General features: G+C 38.4%; 1 protein-coding gene across 1 annotated transcript in view; it reads left to right on the forward strand.

Annotated features, from left to right (window-relative positions):
- The window catches only part of adamtsl4 (ADAMTS-like 4), a 31,513-nt gene that overhangs the window by 1,758 nt on the left and 6,934 nt on the right, over positions 1-22,821 (forward strand). Inside the window, exons 2-8 of the mRNA XM_083559368.1 lie at positions 649-718; positions 4,866-5,398; positions 5,488-5,920; positions 12,679-12,781; positions 21,729-21,868; positions 22,006-22,210; positions 22,590-22,747. Of these exons, the coding sequence (XP_083415494.1) occupies positions 649-718; positions 4,866-5,398; positions 5,488-5,920; positions 12,679-12,781; positions 21,729-21,868; positions 22,006-22,210; positions 22,590-22,747 (1,642 nt within the window). The remainder of the gene's footprint in view (positions 1-648; positions 719-4,865; positions 5,399-5,487; positions 5,921-12,678; positions 12,782-21,728; positions 21,869-22,005; positions 22,211-22,589; positions 22,748-22,821) is intronic.

The raw sequence follows: 22,821 nt of genomic DNA on the forward strand, positions 1-22,821 counted from the left end.
ACATGTTTTTGCAGTATTTCTGTGCTATTGAAGTCAGATCCATCACTTTTAAACACAAGCACTCGTTTTTTGAACCTGACAAATTTAGATAGGCAATGAAGATGAATATATTCAAATGTAATCCTCTGTAACATAAAAACACAATCATCATGCTCTTTCTCTCTCTCTCTCTCTCTCTCTCTCTCTCTCTCTCTCTCTCTCTCTCTCTCTCTCTCTCTCTTTTTTCTCAGACTGTCTCTCGTCTTCTTTCTTTTACTCTGGTCATACCTAAACTTCAACATTTTTGCCATGGGAACTTAAAACTTTAAGTACCAGTACCATGACTGTTCTAGCTGTGCTGACCTCTTAAGGGCCTTAGTTTGACAAATTGTGAGACCTTTGGATGTAAAAAAAAATTTCATAAAAAAAAAAATTAAATAAAAAAGTCTAATATGATGATATGAACATTAATAAGAAGTTGGTAAGCACTGAACTAAATCTAAGGTCTATGAATATTTGGACCTAATTATTGAAATAAAACATTTATTTCTCTTTATTTGATGAGCTCTTATGTAAAGTAAATATGTCGACTGTCAACAGTCAAACTGCTGTTATTTGTGTTTAGTTTTTTTCACTGTGTCTCAGTGTGTGTTGCTTTTCTTTGTGCAGGTGGTGTGTGTTATGGGGCACAGTGCTGAGCGCAGTGTGTGTGAGCGCCATCGAAAAGGCCAACAAAACAGTAAGTGATGATGATTATAGAAAAAGTCGATAACTTAGAAACTTTTTTTCTGTTTGCTGTTTACTGATGATTCACTCTAGTGATTTCAATTGACTTCAATTCACTTAAGAATACCAGCCTGTGTTATAAATGCACTTTCATTCTTACTTGGAGTACTGATTGTAACTAGTGTCAATTAAAAAATTCTTAAACCATGTGGTTTGGGATCAGATAAATCAGATCAAGACTTAAAATGTAATTTAACCATGAATATGTGTCTGTGTTTCGGCTGTGTCTCAAAAGCTGAATTTTATTAAATGTTTTATACTGGGTTTGTTTTATTGCTGTTCAGTCTGAATGTTAAATATAAACTATATGAACAAAAGTATTGGCATACCTGACTTTTTGCAGCCAAATATGGTTTTATCCTCAAACTTTAATCACAAAGTTGGACGCACACAATTGTATAGGTTGTCTATGGATGTAGTACAGTAGCATTACATTTAACCCTTATTAAAACTGGGAGACCCAAACCTGTTCCAGTATGACAATCTGCACAAATCCAGCTTCCAGAAGATCTGGGTTACATGGGTTGGAGTGAAAGAGCTTGAGTGGCCTGCTGTAGAGCTCTGACCTCAACCCTAGCAAACGCCTTTGGGATGAATTGGAATGCTAAGTGCATCCCAGGCCTCCTTAACTACATCAGTACCTGATTTACTAATGCTTTTGTGGCTGACTGAGCACAAATCCTAAAAGCACACTCTGCAACATATTCCTAGAAAAGTGGAGGTTAATATAACAACAAATGTAAAAAGGAATGTTTGAAAAGCTCATTAAAATCTTATGGTCAGGTTTTCACAAACCTCTGTCCATATACTATATAGTGTACCTGCCTAGCCTGAGCAGTTTTTATCGCTCCATTCGATTATAAAATATGTTATTAATTAACCTTGTGTAGGTCCTGGCATGTAGTAGGGAGTTATTATGTAGCTGTGGATTTTATGTCTGTATGTGGATTTGTCTCAAGGCTTTTATGAATGAAGTCTATAAGTGTTGCATTCCTTTTAAAGGCTGAGTTCACTAAGAACACACGCAAACACACAATGTTACTGCCCCCTGAAATAGCGAAATTGTGTGTGTGTGTGTGTGTGTGTGTGTGTGTGTGTGTGTGTGTGTGTGTGTGTGTGTGTGTGTGTGTGTGTGTGTGAGTGTGTGTGTGTATGTGTATGTGTATGTGTGTGTAGGTGTATTTATCCTGGAGCGCAAGTGCATGCCTGTTATTGTTTGCAGAAGGAATGGGTGAAATCTGTGTGTGACTCAGTAAGAGTTTTTGTTGTGTGTGTCTGTGTGTGTGTCTGTGGCTTCTCTGTCATCCATTATGTGGCTCAGGAAATTCCTAATTTTTATAATAGGTGTTACAGAAACGCACACATACACACATAATCCTCTGCTCAATGTAAATCTCTGTAACCTACTGTAAATCACTTGCATCACTGCTGTGGTGAATTTAGTAATCATCAAACATACAAACTCTCTCTCTCTCTCTCTCTCTCTCTCTCTCTCTCTCTCTCTCTCTCTCTCTCTCTCTCTCTCTCTCTCACACACACACACACACACACACACACACACACACACACACACACACACACACACACACACACGCACACACACACACCGTCTCTTTTCTGTCTCTCGTTCCCTTTTGCTCTGTTCATAACCTGAACTTCAAAACTGCCTTCATGGGAATTTACAACTTTAAGCAGTGCCCTGAAAGTTTTAGCTGTGGTGACCTCTTAAGGGTCAGGGTTCTGACAAATTGTTGAACCTTTGAACATGCCCCTTTTCCAGTTTAAGCTAGTTTAAAGGGATACTATTTCAGTTTAGATCTTGTATTAATTATCCTATTTAATATTTTTGGGTCTTCTGTTTTTTTGTGATTATATATTTATCTGTCTTTAATCAAGTGTGTTTTTAAAATGATTCAAATTAATTTGACAATGTAAAAATCTTACCAGCTTTTGAATTAGTGCCTCAAAATTTATTTTGAACATTTCATTTATATAAATAGAAAAAATAAAATGTTTTTTTTCTTGTTTTGGCACACATTGCTTTCAAATAGGTTTAGTTCATTTATTCTCTCCTCTCTCTCTCTTTCTTTTTTTTTTTAAATTAATATATACTTTCTTCTTATTGCTTTTCTACTTGCACTCTTTCTGTCTCTGTGTGTAGCACAGAAATTTCATCCTGATTGGAAACATTTGTCTTATGATTCCAGTTTTTTTGGCTCTCACTAAACTGAAAAAATCTCCTACCATTTTTATGCATTATTAAATAACCCATAAAATAAATTCATTTTTTTTGAGTCCTACAGCTTTGGCAGTCCATTTGCTGCCTAAGAAAATGTGTCCCCATGTCGACCATGGAACTCAGCTCAGGTTCTCTAAAAGATAAAAAAGATAAAAAATATATTTCTGTTAGGGAAATGATGTTCAGGGTAAGGTTCAGCTGAGAGAAACATGGCAAAATCAAATTGCACTTGAACTTCTGCTACTGTTTTTTTCCGGGTCTTAGTTTTCTGGGCGGTGTTCCAAATGCCACTCTTATTCCCCCCCACACACCCCTGTTTCCTACACTGGAGAATTATGTAGCACACTAATACAAACCACATTAGATCACAAACGGTGCCTTCTTCACTAACACAGTGGTGTTTGTTCAGGGAACTAAAGAACTTTTCATAAGAGCTGAACTATTTTGTCGTCATTTCTAGGTGTATCCTCCTGTGTGAAAACAACAACTGTGAAGGGTTTATTAGGTTTTAGTTTTGTCTTTAGGAACATTTTATCACAGTTCATAGTCGATTATTTTAGCATTTGAATACAACACACAGTTATGCTCAAGAAGAGAGATTCATGGTTTATTGCTTTTTGGAATTAATGTTGAGCATGAAGCTGGTCCAAAGTTTCTTGACTAAAGGCTCTTGGCTTAGGTTCCTGGGTGAAAACTCCTGGACTGCACATCCTTAAATCAGTTTCTGGGCTTAAAATGCTGCATTAAAATCTAAAATGTCTGTGTTACTGTTCCTAGATCATGCCGAGAAAATTGATAATTACAAAATAGTATAATTTTTCGGTTGAAGTTTCTAGTCTTAAATGTCTTTGTTCCTTTGTTAATTATCCTAAAGTAATGTTTGTTGGTGAAATTTCTGGATACATATTCTTGAGGTTGTGGTTTGAAATTTTCTGGCATTTATTTCATTAAAGTTAATGCTTTTATGTTCCTCTGAAAGAGGACTGAACAACTGAATAAAAACAGCTTTTCTTTCAAGGCATCAGAATTACTCAAACTATTATCACTCGTTCTTGGTTCCAGACCTAAAGCAATTTGGTTCCAGAACTGAACAAATATTGCTGATTGAAAACTGGCTCTATGTTTTAGGAACAGTTTATGCAGCAGCTCTGGAACCACTATCAGAAGGCTAGAAACAGAGACTGCAATAAAAGTACCAGAAACTGTAGCCTTGAGCTAAAATTCCTTGGATTAAGCTCCTAAGCTAAAGTTAAGAAGATAAGTCTTCTGCAGCACAAGTTCTATAGTAGGTTAACTTGAACATAACTAATATCTATCTATCTATCTATCTATCTATCTATCTATCTATCTATCTATCTATCTATCTATCTATCTATCTATCTATCTATCTATCTATCTATCTATCTATCTATCTATCTATCTATCTATCTATCTATCTATCTATCGAATTTGGGTCATGTGTGTCCAAATGTAAAGCAGAAGCATGAGGGTAATTTTACAAATCAGTGGGGATGCCTGGGGCAACAGGAGAATAGAGTGCTAAAGAGTCAACGCTACAGGAAAGACATGCCACACGGTAGTGAAAAAACAAGCAAACGAGCTGGAAATGTTATTTTTGTGGATGTGTTTCCGAGCAAGGACAGTGCCACACCTGATAGGAGGCAAGTTCCAGCACATTCCAACGCATTACTCAATCGCTACTTACAGCTGTTCATTACCTACTGTTGTGCACACTACAGGTTCTTATTGCCCAAGGCATTATTTATTTTTAAGATAACAGAAAATAGACAGATGTTATCAGAATATGAAGTGTTCCTTTCACATTGTTTACATGCTCTCTCTCTCTCCCTGTTTGTTACAGGTGATTGGTCGCCGCCCTCGACAGACAGAAGCGGTGTGGCTAGAAGGTGTATGGGGCGCATGGAGTGATTGGGCAGAATGTTCTCAGAGCTGTGGTATGGGTGTCACTGAGCGGCGCAGACAATGCGTGCAACCACCCCAAACTTGGAATGGGCCGAGTTACCTGCCGCCAGGTGTATCAAGTCACAACCCCTTACTTCCCCCTCACATGCCTTATTACCCTTCCTCTTATCCTGGCAATGACAGAATTTACTCAGCTAATCAGAGTCCTGGACTACCTCTATATCGAGATACCCCTGAAGGGCTAGGACAGGAGCTGCCCAATCATGTGCCTTCTTTTTACCGACCAGATGCCATATCGACCGGTCACCAGCCCATTTCAATTTACCGTTCACCATCTTCTTCATCCTTGCCTTTATATGGTCAGTCTGGAAGAGGATCCAGACGGCCAGCCAGTGAAGGGACTGGAAGAGTTGGAGTAGGTGGGAGTAGGAGATCAGTCTCGAACAACAAAGCTCCAGCATCTGTGGTGAGGTGAGTGTAACTGGGTAACCTATTTCTTTTGTTCTTTCTTTCTCTTTTTATTTCTGACATAACTCTCCCTATCCCTTTCTTCCCCACAGATCAATCCGCCCTGGTCAGTTTGGTTACGGCAGGGTCCCATACTCGCTCCCACTTCACCGCCAAAACCGGAGCACGCGATATGCCCGTCTCCATGGAAACGCAACCACAGAACTACTGCAAGTCAAAAGACCTGCAGCTATACAGGAAGCAGAGAGCCAACGAGAAGATAACAAAGACCGAGCAGATACACAGCCGAAGGAGACAGCCAAAGGAGATACACAGCCAAAGGAGCGACCGAGACAGAGATCTATCACTAGGCGTGCACCTTCTCCAGCCTCATACTCCCCCTACTCTTCACCTCTCCACAGGCCACACCCACTTTCAGACACGCAACCCTATGCCCGACCACCTTACCTTCCACCCCCTGTTGTTTCTGTACAGCACTATAGGTGTTCTGGGAAAGACAGAGAGTTTCGGAAGTGCACTGTGGAGGTAAGAGCCAAAATATTTCCAGAGGTACAAATTGCATTTGGGACAAAAACCATCAAATACATTCCTAAGTGTTACAGTACCTAAAGTTCCATGCAAAGTTTTAGTAATTGCTTTTTTTTTTTTTTTTTTGTGAATTTAAGTTATTGGAGTTTCTATTTTGGAAAAATAAACCGACATTTCTGTGCTGGTTTTAGATTAGATAAGAAAACTCTTGAATTTATCATAGATAATAGCACTTGAAAATACATTAATGAGTGCATGTTGGTAACGCTGAACACTCATTATGGCATTTCTGCAGATTGGGGAAGTAAGAAGGGGCCTAAATTAGAAGAAAAGCTATGAGTTTGTTGAAACTCTGTCTAAGCAGATTAAAGGAAATTCAGCTTTCTCACGTGCCTCTGCTTTATTTATTTGTCCAAAAATTGTGGACTTTCTCCCATGTATCCTTTAGCATATCCACTTCCTGCGGTCTGGAGCAAAGCACCTCGTACAATAGGCTCCAAAATTCTGAAGTGCACTAAGATTTAAATGTATTGAGAAAAAAAGATGAATTGGCCGAAGTGTTTGGAAGTGCTGGAACAAGTTTGTGCTATTGGGAGTGTGCTCAGACGGCTGGAGCCTCATCTACTACTGCAGTACCACCCTGTGTGCTCCAAGCTGGAAGAGCTTCAGACACGTCTTACATTGGAGCGAGGCAGCATTTCATACTTCAGAGATTGTTGGCAGGGTGCAGCAACGCACACACATACTTATATACACAAAGTGGCTACAGTATTTGGACATTATTGAAAAAGAAATGAAAGGTCTGAGAGCATGAATGCCTATGCTATCTGTATGTCTGTCTCTCTCTCAGATTGTCTGTATGTGTATAAATCATTCTGTCTTTATATTTCTCTGTCTTTTCTCTTTATGGTCACCGTTCTGTCTTCCTATCTACACTGATCAGGTATAAGATTATGACATTATAGCATTATGACCAGTGAGTGAAAAACACTGAATATCTCTTCAACATGGCCCCTGTTAGTGGGTGGGATATATTAAGCAGCAAGTAAACATTTTGTCCTCAAAGTTAATGTGTTGATGGACAAATTGGCAAGTGTAATGATTTGAGCGAGTTTACAAGGGCCAAATTGTGATGGTTAGATGGCTGGGTCAGAGCATCTCCAAAACTGCAGCTCCTGTGGGGTGATCCTGTTCTGCAGTGGTCAGTATCTATTTAAGGTTGTCCAAGGAAGGAAGAGAGGTGAACCAGCAACACGGTCAAAGCACATCAATTCACGTGTGGAGTGAAGACTATAGCTTAAATTTCTGAAGAAGAATGCTGTTAATGTTTAAAGGGCCAGGACTGTTTTGGCAGCAGAAGAGGGACCAATACAATATTAGGCGGGTGGCCATAAAGTTATGCTGGGTTGCTACTTGTCTAGTTTGTCAAATTTGATCATGTTTATCATGTGTGGTGTTTTCTAGAGTACAGTTCTTAGTACCTACTAAAGGTAATCGGTCGGAGAACCAGTGACCAGTTGAGAGAATCATTCGCCCTCGAGGCTCAATGATGCGTGTGAGTTGGAGGATGGGGTGGTGTGTGAGAGCTAGTATGAATGGTCCAATCCTACAAAAGACAGTCTGTCTGTTAATAATCAATGCATCTCTGGTCTACTATCCACCACCTAGTTTTTATACATTAATCCCTGCTCACTCCTTCGTGGTGAATGGAAGCCAGACCATCCACGTTCCCTAGATATGACTTTTATTAATGACGGATGCAGGATGTGAAACAGAGACAGGTCTGTGAGGCAGTGGTCATCGTATTCTCAGACTGAATGGAAGCCCGACTTGGACATTTCTCCTCTGAGCACATTTTGTGGTTGTGTGCTTTTTTTTTCTTCATGTTTTCAATCCATAGCTCTTTTCTGTAAAACCCATTCTGTTTGATATCAATTTCCCGGTTCAGTTCTGACAACTTAAGGCACGAATGTTATTCGTGTAATCATTTATACATGACTTGAATTGGAATGGGTCTATTTTCTGTGTTTTTTTTTTACTATGCGTCACATTTATCTTATTATATTTAGCTGCTCATTTATTCAGTTATTTATGGTTCAGAAATTATGGCAGTTGAACACTAAAATTAGCATTATTATAGCTCTTGTAAATAACCCCATAAAAGGCATTGTTAAAATGACACGAGGTTACCCATAGCTGTGTTTGTGGTGTGTGTGTGTGTGTGTGTGTGTGTGTGTGTGTGTGTGTGTGTGTGTGTGTGTGTGTGTGTGTGTGTGTGTGTGTGTGTGTGTGTGTCACAGTTGCACTATTTTAAAAAGGGTGTGAGTGGAAATAAAGGAAACTTACACACACACACACACACACACACACACACACACACACACACACACACACACACACACACACACACACACACACACACACACACACACACACACACATATTCAGGAAGCTGTTCTCTTAACCACTTCTGGCAAAAGTGTGTGATCGCATGATGGATGAATCATCCATTTCACCAATGTATGGCTGAGATTCACTTCCTCTGTTTGTGTGTGTATGTTTGTGTGTTTCCATGTGAAAGAAAGAGAGAAGGAGGAACCAAGACTAAGAAAAAGAATGAAAGCAGCAGCAGAAATGACGCACCTAAGTTATATCGCAATGAAAGAGGGCACTGTTTTTGCGCACACACACACTTCAGGAGTTTCAGAAAAACAGAGCAAAGGAGGAAATGAGAGCAACAGAGAGAGAGAGAGAGAGAGAGAGAGAGAGAGAGAGAGAGAGAGAGGAGGTGAGAGAGATGTGTTACAGCACTATCTCTCTCACTGTTTATGCCTCATTCCTTTTCCTCCATAGTGACTAAGTAAATATTAACAAACCTGTGATCAACCAGACGTTTCTACCAAAAATCATCTAAAGTGGGCAATCAGAGGGCAAATACCTTATCATTTAAAACAAAGTCGTGAAATGAAATAGATATTCATATGCCAAAATTTAGTTAGAAAGTTAGGCAGGTTGGAAATTGAGATGAAGTTGTGTGGGATAAAGGGAAGTGGGGTAAGGGTTGTGGGATAAAGAAAAGAGAGGAGGTACATTGTTGGATTAAGATGTGTGGGATAAGAGTGTTTAATATAAAGAAATAAAGTTTTATAAGAAAAAAAATGAAGAAAATGTGTGGAATAAGAGATTGTGGAATGGGATAAAGGGATGACATTTTGGGACAATGGAGGATGAAGGGGCGCGAGATAACTGTGGGATAAAAGGGTGAAGTGGTGTGGGATGAAAGGATGAAGGGGTGTGGAATGACTGTGTGGGATGAAAGGATGAAGAGGTGTGGGATAACAGAGTGTGGGATGAAAATATGAAGTGGTGTAGGATAACTAGTGTGGGATGAAAGGATGAAGGGGTGTGGGATAAGAGGGTGTGGGATAAAGTTGTGGGAAGTGAAGAGATAAAGAGGTAAGGGATGAAGATTTATGGCATAGGCATGAAGTGGTGTGTGTGAAGGGACATGGTTAAAAGGTATGTGGTTCTCAATATTGTTTAGAATTCTGCATCCTATTTACTTACTGCTCCTTTAAATTAGTATGTATACACTGTTTCAAACCACACAATAAATTCCAGTAAGGAACACTTAACATTAACATTTGGGACACAGGCTGTAGCGGCTGAGTCTTCGGACAGGAAATGAAGAAGCGTCCCAGCTGAGACAGCTGTCTATCACCTGTGTCTCTCCTGTTTTCTCTCTCCATGGAAACACTGCTGAGTCAGAATCTTCCCGAGAATCCTCTCACGGGAATGCTCTGTGCGTGTGTGCGTGTCTGTGTGTCTGTGCATCATTTTATGTCACTCATATCTTTCTGAATTGTACTTTCCAGCTGCATAAGTTTGAAAGCAGCTGCTCAGATTCCTATAGTTATTAAAGCACACATGCATACACACACACACACACACACACACACACACACACACACACACACACACACACACACACACACACACACACACACACACACACACACACACCAGATATCACTCCCTCCAGAGGTGCAAAAGAATTTTTGAGCAGACACAAAATCCACATAAGCCCCATACACACACACAATGAACTACACACATGCAGACACACACACACACACAAACACACACAGTTATTATCGACTATATCATATACTTGTAGTGGAATCAGCTGTGTTTTTGTTCATGTGGGAGAAGCAGTTAGTGATCACTGTAAATATTTTAGCTTAGCATACACTGTAAGTGACCCACTGCTGATAGTGGCGTGTGTGTGTGTGTGTGTGTGTGTGTGTGTGTGTGTGTGTGTGTGTGTGTGTGTGTGTGTGTGTGTGTGACAGCTGGTTTTTAGTCAGCACAAGTTCCCAGCATATTCACCCTCTATGGACATCTAATCCTGTGTGTGTGTGTGTGTGTGTGTGTGTGTGTGTGTGTGTGTGTGTGTGTGTGTGTGTGTGTGCGTGTGTGTGTGTGTGTGTGTGTGTGTGTGCGTGCGTTTGTGCTGGGGGGTGAGAGAGAACCCTACACCCAGCTCACACACTGAGTTAAGACTCTTTTGGATAATGAGACTTGATTGAGTTGTTTGTGGGTATGTGTGTGTGTGTGTGTGTGTGTGTGTGTGTCTTCAGTTCACAGCAGGTGTGTATTAGCAGCAGGTGTCAAAGCAGTCAGTGTTAATATCTATTTAGCAAACAAAATTACCTAACAGACATAATTAATGGCACCCCTTAATGAATTATAATATAAGATGTGAGAATAAAATAAGTAGAGTTCCCAGTGGCTAACCTAAAAATATGGCATATGTTTGTGCTCCAGACTGAATCCCACTATATTCTTTACCTTAAACCAAAGTTACCATGACAACATGGTGTGTGGTCATGTCACAGCCCATGTAGTATTACTAAATTACTAAAAGTACTAAATCAAATAACATAGTTGTAATTGTTATAGCTAGAGAGCAAAAATTGTTGCAAAACTTTGTACATGCACTATCTGGCCTAAACATGTTAAGCTTTGATGTATTTATGGGAAATGGTAGCTCAGCGGTTAAGGATCTGGATGACTGATCGGAAGGTCGGGGGTTCAAGCCATAGTATCGTTAAGCTGCCACGCTTGAATCCTTGAGCAAGATCCTTAACCGTGTGTGCTATAGGGAAGCTGTATCCTAAATGACCCTGTGCTTTGACCCCAGTTCCCTAACATCACTGGGATATGTGTAGAAATAATTTCACTGTGCTGTAATGTAAAAATGTTTTATTTAGTCAGAGCATTCACTGTGAAGTGTGTTAATGTGTTTGGGATGCAGCCACAGGAAGAAACTTCACTGTAACCGACACTGCTAGACATTGAGCTTGCCCACAGCCCTACATGCTAAACAGAAGATTGTGTGTGGGGTTGGGGTGGTTGGTTTTTGGTTAGTTTCTCTATGTGTGTAGGTGTGTGTAGTTCATAGTCTTTCCATGTCATCCCAAACCGCACCCTACTGTATGAAAGAGTGTGCAAAATAATAAGACCCCGAAATCACCATATTTGGCTTACCACATGTATTACAGTGGTATGTGGCTTGAGACGCAGCCATGAAGAGCATTTAGCACACACACACACAAATCATATTTTATGTTTCTATCAGAAATTAGCATTTCATTTGCAATAAACTATCATGAGCTCATACATCCACTGTATCACCCTCACCCTCGCCAGTTCATCACTGGATTTAATAGGTGACTTTTTTATTATGTCTGTATTTATCTATGAGTCCTTTGAGATGTCTTCCTGTCTGTCTGAGTTTTGTGTGTGTGTGTGTGTGTGTGTGTGTGTGTGTGTGTGTGTGTGTGTGTGTGTGTGTGTGTTCTTTCCATTCTGAAACATTCCTTTATTCATCTGCTATATTTCACATTCTTGGCTCTTTCTTGCTTTTTTTGAACTTTTGACTCAAACCTTAGTCTCTCTTCCACCTGTCACTCGTTCTCTCTCTCTCTCTCTCTCTCTCTCTCTCTCTCTCTCTCTCTCTCTCTCTCACACGTTCTCAGTCTCCTGCAAGAAATTTAGAGTGTGTATTTCCAAGGATTAGATTACTTCCATATGGTGACTAAAGCATCACTTATGCAGTGCAGCATACTGTATCGAAACCTCTTGGTCTGACTGTCTGTTTCTCTCTCGCTCTCTGTCTCTACCCCCCCCCCACCTCTCTTTCTCTGTCTGTGTATCTGTTTCTCTTTTTTGCCCCTCTGTTTTTCTTTCACCTCATTTTCCCCCTCCTACTGTATTTTATCACTCACTTCTGTGCCATGTTATTGAATTTTTCCTCTCCAACCTCACTCCCTGCTCTTTCTTTCTTTCTCTCTCTCTCTCTCTCTCTCTCTCTCTCTCTCTCTCTCTCTCTCTCTCTCTCTCTCTCTCTCTCTCTCTCTCTCTCTCTCTCTCCCTCTTTCTCTCTCTCTCTCTCTCTCTCTCTCTCACACACACTCCAAATTTCTTGCTTCTCGCTCTCTTTTTTCTTTCTTCCTCTCTCTATTTAGATCAGGATAGCCATGCAACATTTCTAGCAGTGCATATGTCCATGTATGTTAATTTAATCTTTAGATCAGCTTTCAGACATCTTATTCCCAAATAACGTTCCTGCGGAGGAAAATGTTCAAGCCGTGCTAATTGCCAGAGCCATGGTTAGAATTCAGAATTGTGGTTGAGTAATAATAAACTGATGCACTTCTGTAATCACTCATTCCACAATTTTCTTTCTGCAGGCATGTTCCAGTTCCCAGGTGGACCCACGAGCCGAACAGTGTGCCATGTTCAACAGCAAAGAGTTCACGGGTCGCATTTATGACTGGGAGCCTTTTACTGAAGGTGAGACCGAGAACAAAGAGACAGATAGACAAATAGAGGATAAGACAGAGACAAAGAGAAACAGAGAAGCTGAAAAAAGAAGAAAGAATTTCAGAATTATAAGGACACACACACACACACACACACAAACACACACACACACACACACACACACACACACACACACACACACACACACACGGAGGCCAGGACTCTAACAGCAGTAAGACAGAGAGAGTGGGATGTTGAGACAGCGGGTCGCATAGCCGTGACAACGGGCTGAAAGATAGCTGGAGGACAGTCACATAAAGAAAAATAGAAAACAAGCATAGATAGACTAATTAGAATTTAGTAATGAAATGAATTGACATACTATGTCTCTAATTTTTGTTTTGTTTCTACATCTAGTTCCTTTCTTATGTAGTTTTTTCACTCAACAGATCATACGTATGTATATATATATATATATATATATATATATATATATATATATATATATATATATATATATACATACGATATGTAACAAATGCGTAATCTCTCCATCCATTCTTTTATCAATCATATCTTGCACACAAAAACATCTTTCTACCGCAACTTCTTTTTTTCATGCATACATTAATTGCTTTGTTTGTTTATCTATTAAACAACTTATCTTTTCATCTGTAGATCTTCAAACCATCTGAACAGCTATTCATTTCTTCATCTATTTATCTACCTAACTTTCCTACCATTCATTCATTCAGTCAGTCAGTCAGTCAGTCAGTCAGTCATCCATCCATCCATTGTTTTTATCATTTAGCCAACAGGTGTTTCTCCATCCATTAATTAATTTACCTATCTATACACTTTTTTATATATTACTACATTTATCCATCCATCCATCCATCCATCTGTCCATCCTTCCATTCATGTGTCCAGTGCTTTGTAAAGGGCAATCTGTTTTTTTGGGCTTCATTCTCGAGGACAGAGGAGTTTAAGTTTGTTTACATGTTTCTTAGTAACATGACCTGCTGGGTTTTTTTTCTGGTCATAAACATCAAGAGAGAGAAACCGAATAGAGGCTGCTGATGAATGACTGCTTATAACAGTTATAACATAATTAAGAGCTATTAAATGTATTGTGCTTCAGGATCAAGTATAAAAAATCTGGTGGACTTGTTTTTTTTGGGGGTCTGACCATGAGGTGCTTTCCAGCAGTGACTCACCACTATTTACATTACAGATAATAAAAGTACAAGCTGGTTCACTACAGTCTTCTGTCCACTGGCTAAGAGCATTTCTTTCGATTTTATATCAATAGACCTGTAGCATTTTGATGCTATAAACATAAGACTTTAAAAGAATAGCACCACTAGCCCTGTGTTTCTTTTAGTACAAAGCCATTTGAATGTGCTTTGTGAGAACAGTCAGCTTATTTTTCATGTCAAATAACAGTAGAACCTCATCAAAGAATTTGGCACTTCGAGTTGTCTTTGGTTTTCTCTTCAACTTTCCACGTCAAGCACGTCTATTCTGTCCGGATACCAGACTCAGTTTTCCTCCAAGCTGCTTGGAGGAAAACTGGCTTGGCAGGCTTGGCACCATGCTGCAGTTTGGTGGCACCCATGCTGTGCTGTACCCATGCTCATGCCAAGTCTTCTGTAGAAGATGGCCCTGCCTGTCCATTTTCTTCACTTTTCTCACTCGTACTCTCACCAGGCCTAGGATTTAGGGGGTAACTTGCAGCTTTTTTTTAACACTTTTTCTCATGTAGATGCCAGGCCACAACATACCATCAGCAAAGGGTCTAAATTCTAATGGTGACATCCAAGATGTAGTATCTGTGGCAGCCATAGTTATGTGCCATTGAAGATTCACCTGAAGTTTTCATGTTTGAGCTTGTTTTATGATGGAAAACTCATATATTGTTAATTTATGTTATTTGAAATGTAACATATTGAGATTTGGTTGTCAGGTGGCAGACCCAACACAGTATATCTGTGAACGGAACCAAAAACTAAAAAAGTATTGAAGGAGAGTCTATAGTGAAAAAAAAAAAATGCTGGCTTGTGTAACAAGTCCATTGTTTTAGCTTCGGCATACACTTATGTAAATATTTTATCTTAATGGATTTAATTATGGGATAATTATTGTGGGATTTATAGAAACATTTCACAGAATTTTATCATGATGCAACTGCTTATAAATAATCTCAACAAAACTAACTCAACTCAAATAAAAAAAAAATTTAGCATGATAAAAAGAAAAGCTTTTAGAGATCTAATTTACATTTTGATAACGTTATCTGGATCTTCTGCACTGCTTCCGCTGTTTACAGAGGTACATGATGTTAGATCTGTGGTTTCCATATTGCTGCAAGGATTTAAGGCTTCTCTCCAAATCTCTATACATGGCATATATATCAGCTTTAATGAATGTCCCTTGATCTGAGATATAGTAATACACTTGAACTATTTAGTAGAAATTCTCATTATTAACCTTAAACTCCAAATAATGATTTATACAACTACTATTGATGGTAATGCAAAATGATCCCGTTTTACAAATGGAAAAGTCATTTAAAATGTCATGAATCATCTTTAACTTGAAACCATTCGGGTTTAACTGGAAAATTCCCACAGCTTCAAAATGATGCTGCTATTTAAGAGTAAATACTCTTAACTTGATAAACAGCATAGGAGTTCAAAGTTCAAAAGTGCATTTATATCAGGTCGTTTGGATATCCTGAACTCGATCTCAGAATTCAGGTTTGAAAAAAACCAGGATAAATTTAGAGTCCAGCATTTATTTCAAACAAATCTAAATATAACCCTACATTTAGTTTGCTTTACACAGCCATAGTAGCAAAAGACACAAAAAAAACATTAAAACATTCAAGATGAGAGAAAGGATTGAGTTATGTAACAATTGGTGGTTTTAATTTAAATATTAACATTTCCCACACTGTTCACCTCAATTTTTAGAGGTACTTTCACTTTCTTTTTGCACTTTCTAGAAAAGAATGTACATTTTGCACTTTCCCGAAAAGAATGTACACATGCTCTTTTTCAGCTGTGTTAAATTATATTCCCCAGTTGTTTATGAGGAAAGTCTAGTGGTTTAGAGCTTATAGCCTTATAATATTGTGCCTGGTATTTGATACACTTTTCTGATAAAAAAAAAAACAAAAACTCAGCACCTTATGCAGAAGCAAGAATTATAAAATAATGTAAGGAAGATAGAATTGTGCTCAGTGATGCCTAGCAGTGAAAAAAACTTAAATATAAGAATATCTATTATTTTTACATTATATTCTAAGAGTTTCTTTATAGTAAGTAGAAAAAATATCAGCATGTTATTATATAATTTGTAGGAAGGCATATAACCAAGTATACCAGGTCATCATAATCTTAAAACTTCCCACATGTCAAGCACTTCTATTCTGTCCGGATCCCAGACACAGTTTTCTTCCAGGCCGCTTGGCACCATGCCGCAGTTTGGTGGCACCCATGCTGTGTTGTACCCATGATAATGCCATGTTTTCTGTAAAGGATGGAACTGCTTGTCAATTTTCTTCACCTTTCCCACTCGTACCCGCAGTTTCAGGATGGCCAGTCTCTTGCCTCTAGGATCCAGAGGGTAACGTGCAGCTTTATTCACACTTTTGCTCATATAGATGCCAGGCCCGAGCATACCATCAGAGGAGCGTCTGAAACCTTCACGCACGATTCTTTTTGCTGCATCCAATGTTGTACCATGGTACATGGTGTAGTATCTGTGGCCACTGTTACCCTGTCCCATTGCAGAATTACCTGAAAGCAAGTTCTCCTGTTGAAATATATCAGTATATTACTGGAGTCAACCAAACACTGGAAAGTACTGTAGGAAAGCCTACAGTAAAAAGTGTAAACAATGTAAATGTAGTGTAACAGGTCCCTTGTTTTAGCTTATCCAATCTCATACGCTAGTAAATATTTTAGCTCAAGGCAGCCCATCAGACCAGGGACTTTAATGAAAAATTAAAATACTTTTATGTTATGTTTTAATACACATACTGAACTGGCATACACATACACTCACACTTTTATGCAATCCAACAGAATAACAAGATGGAAAATGTGGGGCTACTTACCAGCTGAGAAGTTTACTTAATGTGTCGAGTTCCAAAACCTGCTCGCTTCTGAAAGTGTGCTTTCATTTTCCTTTATACTTTTACCTAAAGAATGTACCTCAGCTGTGTGACAAGTTACACTAGTTTAAAATATTTACAATATATATATATATATATATATATATATATATATATATATATATATATATATATATATATATATATAGCAAAAAGTAGTATGTTTTACTTTCATATAGGATTGAGCAACAGAAACTAAGACCTTCACTACTTGATAACGTTGAATATTTTGTATACATTTATGGTAGCAAAATTTGGAATCTTGTTTTTGAACTTTTTGTTGTGCAACATTCCATATTATGGTTATTCAAAATGTTACTATGCATTATCCTTCTTATTATACAACCACAAATAGCATTAGAAATATCACATATAATGAAAATACAAGTAGAGTTTGGGTAAATGGGTATTCACATGAGCAAACAAACATTACCACAATCATTATCCAAAAAACAATAATACATAATAGTAAAGCAGAGAGGAAAAAAGAGAAGGGAACTTGATAGAAGGCAGAGTTATATGAGGCTCAAAGTTTAAAAGAATGCAAATTTTTTTAAACGTTACCCTACAGAAGATCAAATCTTTTCCAGTTTAAGAAAATACGTATCACTAAGCCTTTGAGGTTGGAGACTAATCAGATTTTCAGTGGAATGGAACACAGTGCCTAGGCAAAGGCATTAATATTCAGTTGTTTGGTATTAGACCATGACCAGACATTTGGAACCTCATTAAATTTGCTGTATTGACAATATTGACCCCAAGAATGTCATGCATAATTGTAAAATAATAAACCCAGTAATTTTGCATCTTAGGACAAATATCATTAAAAAAAAATTCTAATTTAAATTACACTGAGACACTCGACATCTTTCCACTATAATATAGAATAGATTATATATATATATATATATATATATATATATATATATATATATATATATATATATATATATATATATAATATTTCAGATAGCAGGGCCTTGGAGAAAATGTATGGGGCCCAGATGAGCACATTGAACGTCTGTTTAGTGAAAAACCCACCTTTTCTCTTGAAAACCTTCTCCTAGCTCATATTATCTGGCTATTTTAATTTTGTCAATAGAGAAAACATTACAAACTTGAAAGATAACTTTAAATTCTTGAAATGTTTTGACTTGCCATACTTGTATTGTAGGTAACGAAGGGTAATTAAGTAATAGAGTGACAAAGCAATGTCTAATATGTCTGAAGAACAAAACACATGAGATTCTGTCAGCCCCAATTTAGAAGATAACAGTAAACAGTTGCTAAAGCTACCTTCTTTAAACAAACATTTTTCATGAAAATTTTTACAAACAGAATGCTTGAAACATGTCATTCTCCAGTACTGGCATTATTCTTAAGGCAAAGGCCAGTTTTAAGTGTTGCCTGGATTGGATAGAACTTCTGGATTGTATGTAAAGAGTATCTACAACTTCTGGATTGTATGTAAAGAGTATCTACAACTTCTGGATAGTATGTAAAGAGTGTCTACAACTTCTGAATTGTATGTAAAGAGTGTTTACAACTACTACATTATGTGTAAAGAGTGGCTATAAATACAAGATTTTGTGAAATTTCTACTTTCTCTGCCTGAATTTCACTCTTGATTCTTGAAGAGCCATCACCTAGCGGGGTCTGTTCCATACAAAGTCTGAGTTGTTTCATTTATTTTGCATAGAAATGATTCTGGGTTAATCATATCAGATTAACTGTAGTCTCGCTTCTTCAGCTGGTATTTGTTTTGTTTAACTTAAGTTGAGTACATTTGTACCACAATAAACTGGCTGGAAAGAGGTCCATGGCTTCATATATTCACAACTGATTTGGAAGTTTTGGAATTGGAATAATGGTGAGTAAGCATGTTCATTTGCAACATGACAAAGAGGTGGTGTTTAGTCATGTGAAACATAGCAGATAAAACAGATGATCTGGTCCAAGCCTGGCTGGAAACTTACTGATGAGACAATGCTATAGTAAGGCTGCAAAAAAGACCCTTGAGTGTTATTAAGACAGGGAAATCTGAGGACAGTGAAGGTTGATCTGATGGTTGACCTGATGGTTGATTAGAAGGATAGAGAGACATGGGAAATAATGTCTATAAAGATAATGGCAAAAAAAATATAACCACATGTTGAATTTTACATTCATCCAATAGTCTGTGTGCTTTTATTGACTTGATATTCTCTTAGATTGCCAACATAATCACTAAAGTAATTTTTATTTATTTAATATTTGAAATTGTTGTATTTTATATTTTTATTTTATTGACATTGTGAAAAGTTCTATGGTAGCTGAAGAAAATATTTTCAGGCACTTTTCTGGCCACAAGCTCCAGGATTTTGAAGGTTGTAGTCTTGAAGGTAATTTTTTTGTGTAAGCAATTTTTTTTTTCTGGAATCGATTCTAAAATCTTTAGAGCAGGTTGTCATCACAACATCTTAAAATGCGGTGTCATATCCATGCTCATGCCAGAACATCTGCATGGGATTGCCTTGTTTGTTAATTTTCTTCACATTCCCTCTCATTCCTTCAGCTTTATGCTGGTGAGTCTTTCCTCTGGTAATGCAGAGCCTTTTCCGTACTTCAGCTCATATGAAGTAGGATCGCTGGGCCTTACTTAATATAAAGTTTATCTTAAATTAATTCAAGATTAAAAGGATAACATCTTACAGCAAAATGGTGCAGGGAGATACAACTGTTAAATTTGTTCTGCATGCACAAATATAGTTTTAGTCATCAAATGTATGACATGTAATGTATACAAATGGTCATTTTAAACAGATTTGTTTTGCTTATAAACTGAACCGTTTTAGCATTTACCTGCACATTTACAAACAGGATAAGTCCATGTGTGGTTCTTTAAGGTAAACATTCAATATATCACTCTTATACTGATTGCCTGATCCTAGACTTCTGTGGACAATACTAAATTGTTTAATATGGAATTTATTAGTAAGCAGAACATCCTTAAGGATTTTTTAGATAACTTACCAGTTTTCCAGATTACACCTGGCCCACAGGATAATTAAAATAGGCTTATGTTTAATACTTTTCTTACAGTGTCAAAAAAACAGCACACATCTGCTACTTTCATCTGCCAGACAAGAGGGCAGGAAATGAGAGACAAGAAGGGTGGAAGACAAACTGCGAAACATGAGGACATTTACAGCATTGAGGATGCGTTACGGAAGTGTTTTGCAATGGTTATTAGAACAACAAATGCTAATAAAGAGCTGAATAATAGCAAGTGCTTGGTTAAAAACAGTTTTGTCTTTATACAAGTAGAATACATACAAATACTTAATTGTGGCATCTACTTTCTCAACAAAAACTTGTAGCCAACAGAATGATAAAGGGATCTTGTCTTCTTTTTTGCTTGAAAAAGAATGTAGATAAATTGATAAAAGAAGGAGAACTCAAAGAGTAATAAACTGTAAACCGAGTGTAAGGGGAGTTTTCTGGATTCAAACGGTGGAGCAACAGTGAGACAGGAACGATAAACAGATTTTAGGGAGCGAACTGAAGTGTGTGTGTGTGTGTGTATGTGTGTGTGTGTGTGTGTGTGTGTGTGTGTGTGTGTGTGTGTGTGTGTGGCAGGGAGTTGCAGCTGTAGCATGATATCACCAGAATACAACGTTATTCCCACATACTCGTTACACACAGTTAGAGCAGAGGGAGTGTGTATCTATCTTTCTCTCTCTCTCTCTCTCTCTCTCTCTCTCTCTCTCTCTCTCTCTCTCTCTCTCTCTCTTTCTCTCTCTCACACACTCACTCACTCACTCTGTGTGTGGTCATCTATATTACACTATATCTTGTAATGTATCATTTAGATTTTACCTCAGGTTATCCAATTACTGCTGCTAATTCAGAATATCAACTTTTGTTTATGATGTGCTAGCACTGAATTGTTAATATTGGCCTGCAGGTTTGATACTAGAGTGGCTTTTTGTTGTTTGGTTTTGTGTCTATTGAAACTTGTGGTATATTTCACTCTCTCCTTATTCCTTTTCCTCTGTGCAGGTACTGCTCTCTCTCTCTCTCTCTCTCTCTCTCTCTCTCTCTCTCTCTCTCTCTCTCTCTCTCTCTCTCTCTCTCTCTCAACCTCTGACTCTTTATCTCTCTCTCTCTCTCTCTCTCTCTCTCTCTCTCTCCTGCCAAGCTCCCTCAGCCACAGTTTGTTTAGACAGTGACATAGCAGGAGTGCAGCTTTAAATGGCAGAGATTCCAGCATTCACTGAAAGAAAAAAGGGGGGTTGTGGGACAGTAAGACAAGCTTTGGTTTTGTCATTGTCTCTGCTGTAATCTCTCAAAGATAACTGTGACAGATTGGACAAGCAGGAAATCCTTTTGCAGTCCTAGTTGATCGTAAGCTTTGCCCCAACTGAAATAAAGGACTTTAGGTCTAGTTTGTGTACTTACAGGAATGTCAGCCAAAGAGCAAAAGCAAAACCAAGGAAATGCATTTTATTTTGTCCAACTCAAACACGCTCTCTTCCTCAAACACACTTACGTGTTGCCTCTGGAATCTCTGAACTTGGCTGTCTAATTATGTCATGTCCTTATCACTTTTTGTGTCACTGCTGCATGATAAATGTAGCAGTAAATGTATGACAGAAATTTAGTTTCCACAACAAATGTAACTATAAATGGATAAATAAAAATAAAAAAATTGCTAGCAAATCTTGGAAAGTTCATCGAATCAGGAAATAGCTCATCACATTTAATCTTTTCTTAACCCCATCCCTCCATCCCTTGTTCCCCTTTTTACATTTTCAGGCTCAGTGGATCAGCAGTGTGAGTTGACATGTCGGCCAGTCGGCTATCGTTTTTACGTTCGCCATTCCGAGCGAGTAAAAGACGGAACCCCGTGTGTTAATAATACCCCCAATGATGTGTGTGTTGGAGGCCGATGCATGGTAAGAAATTTATACACACATAGACACATACACCGACACTGCAGAAACTGCAATTTGCTGATTATCAAATAAAAAAAAAATGACGGATAAAAAATTCACTTTTCTCTTTCTCTTTCACTTTATCTTTGCCTTCTCAGAGTGAAGGGTGTGATGGCCTGTTAGGCTCCGGCGTGGTGCGTGATCGGTGTGGTGTGTGTGGTGGAAGTGATGGCTCATGTGTTCGAGTGTCAGGAAGTTTTCAGAATAGCAGCGTTCCTCTGGGTTATCACAAGATCCTTGATATTCCAGCAGGCGCGACAGCCATCAACATCACAGAACGTAGTGCCAGCCCTAACTACCTTGGTGTGTATTTTTGTGTGTTCATATGTTTACTGCATGTTAGTTTGGCTTAAATATGTTCCCTACTTAATAAAATTATGGCATTATAACATTATGACTGGTGAAGCGAATAACACTGATTATCTCTTCATCATGGCACCTGTTATTGGGTGGGATATATCAGGCAGCAAGTCAACATTTTGTCCTTTAAGTTGATGTGTTAGAAGCACAAATATTTGGGCAAGCGCAAGGATTTGAGGGAGTTTGACGAGGGCCAAATTGTGATGGCTAGGCGACTGGGTAGGAGCATCTCCAAAACTGCAGCTCTTCTGAGCTGTTCCCGGTCATTATTACAACTGATTGTTACTGATTTGTGTGTTTGTATGTGCTTGTTTGTGTATAGCCTTGCGTAGCGGCACTGGTCAGTCAATTGTGAATGGCCGCTGGGCTGTTGATCCTCCAGGTGAATATGAAGCAGGAGGAACAAAATTTGTGTACACTCGTAAGCACGGGGAAATCCTCACTGCCCCCGGACCCACACAGTCACTGCTGCAGCTCTATGTAAGTCAAACACACACACACACACACACACACACACACACACACACACACACACACACACACACAGTGTCTCA

Source organism: Silurus aristotelis, assembly GCF_946808225.1.
Source record: "Silurus aristotelis genome assembly, chromosome: 1".
In the NCBI taxonomy this organism is placed as follows: Eukaryota; Metazoa; Chordata; class Actinopteri; order Siluriformes; family Siluridae; genus Silurus; species Silurus aristotelis.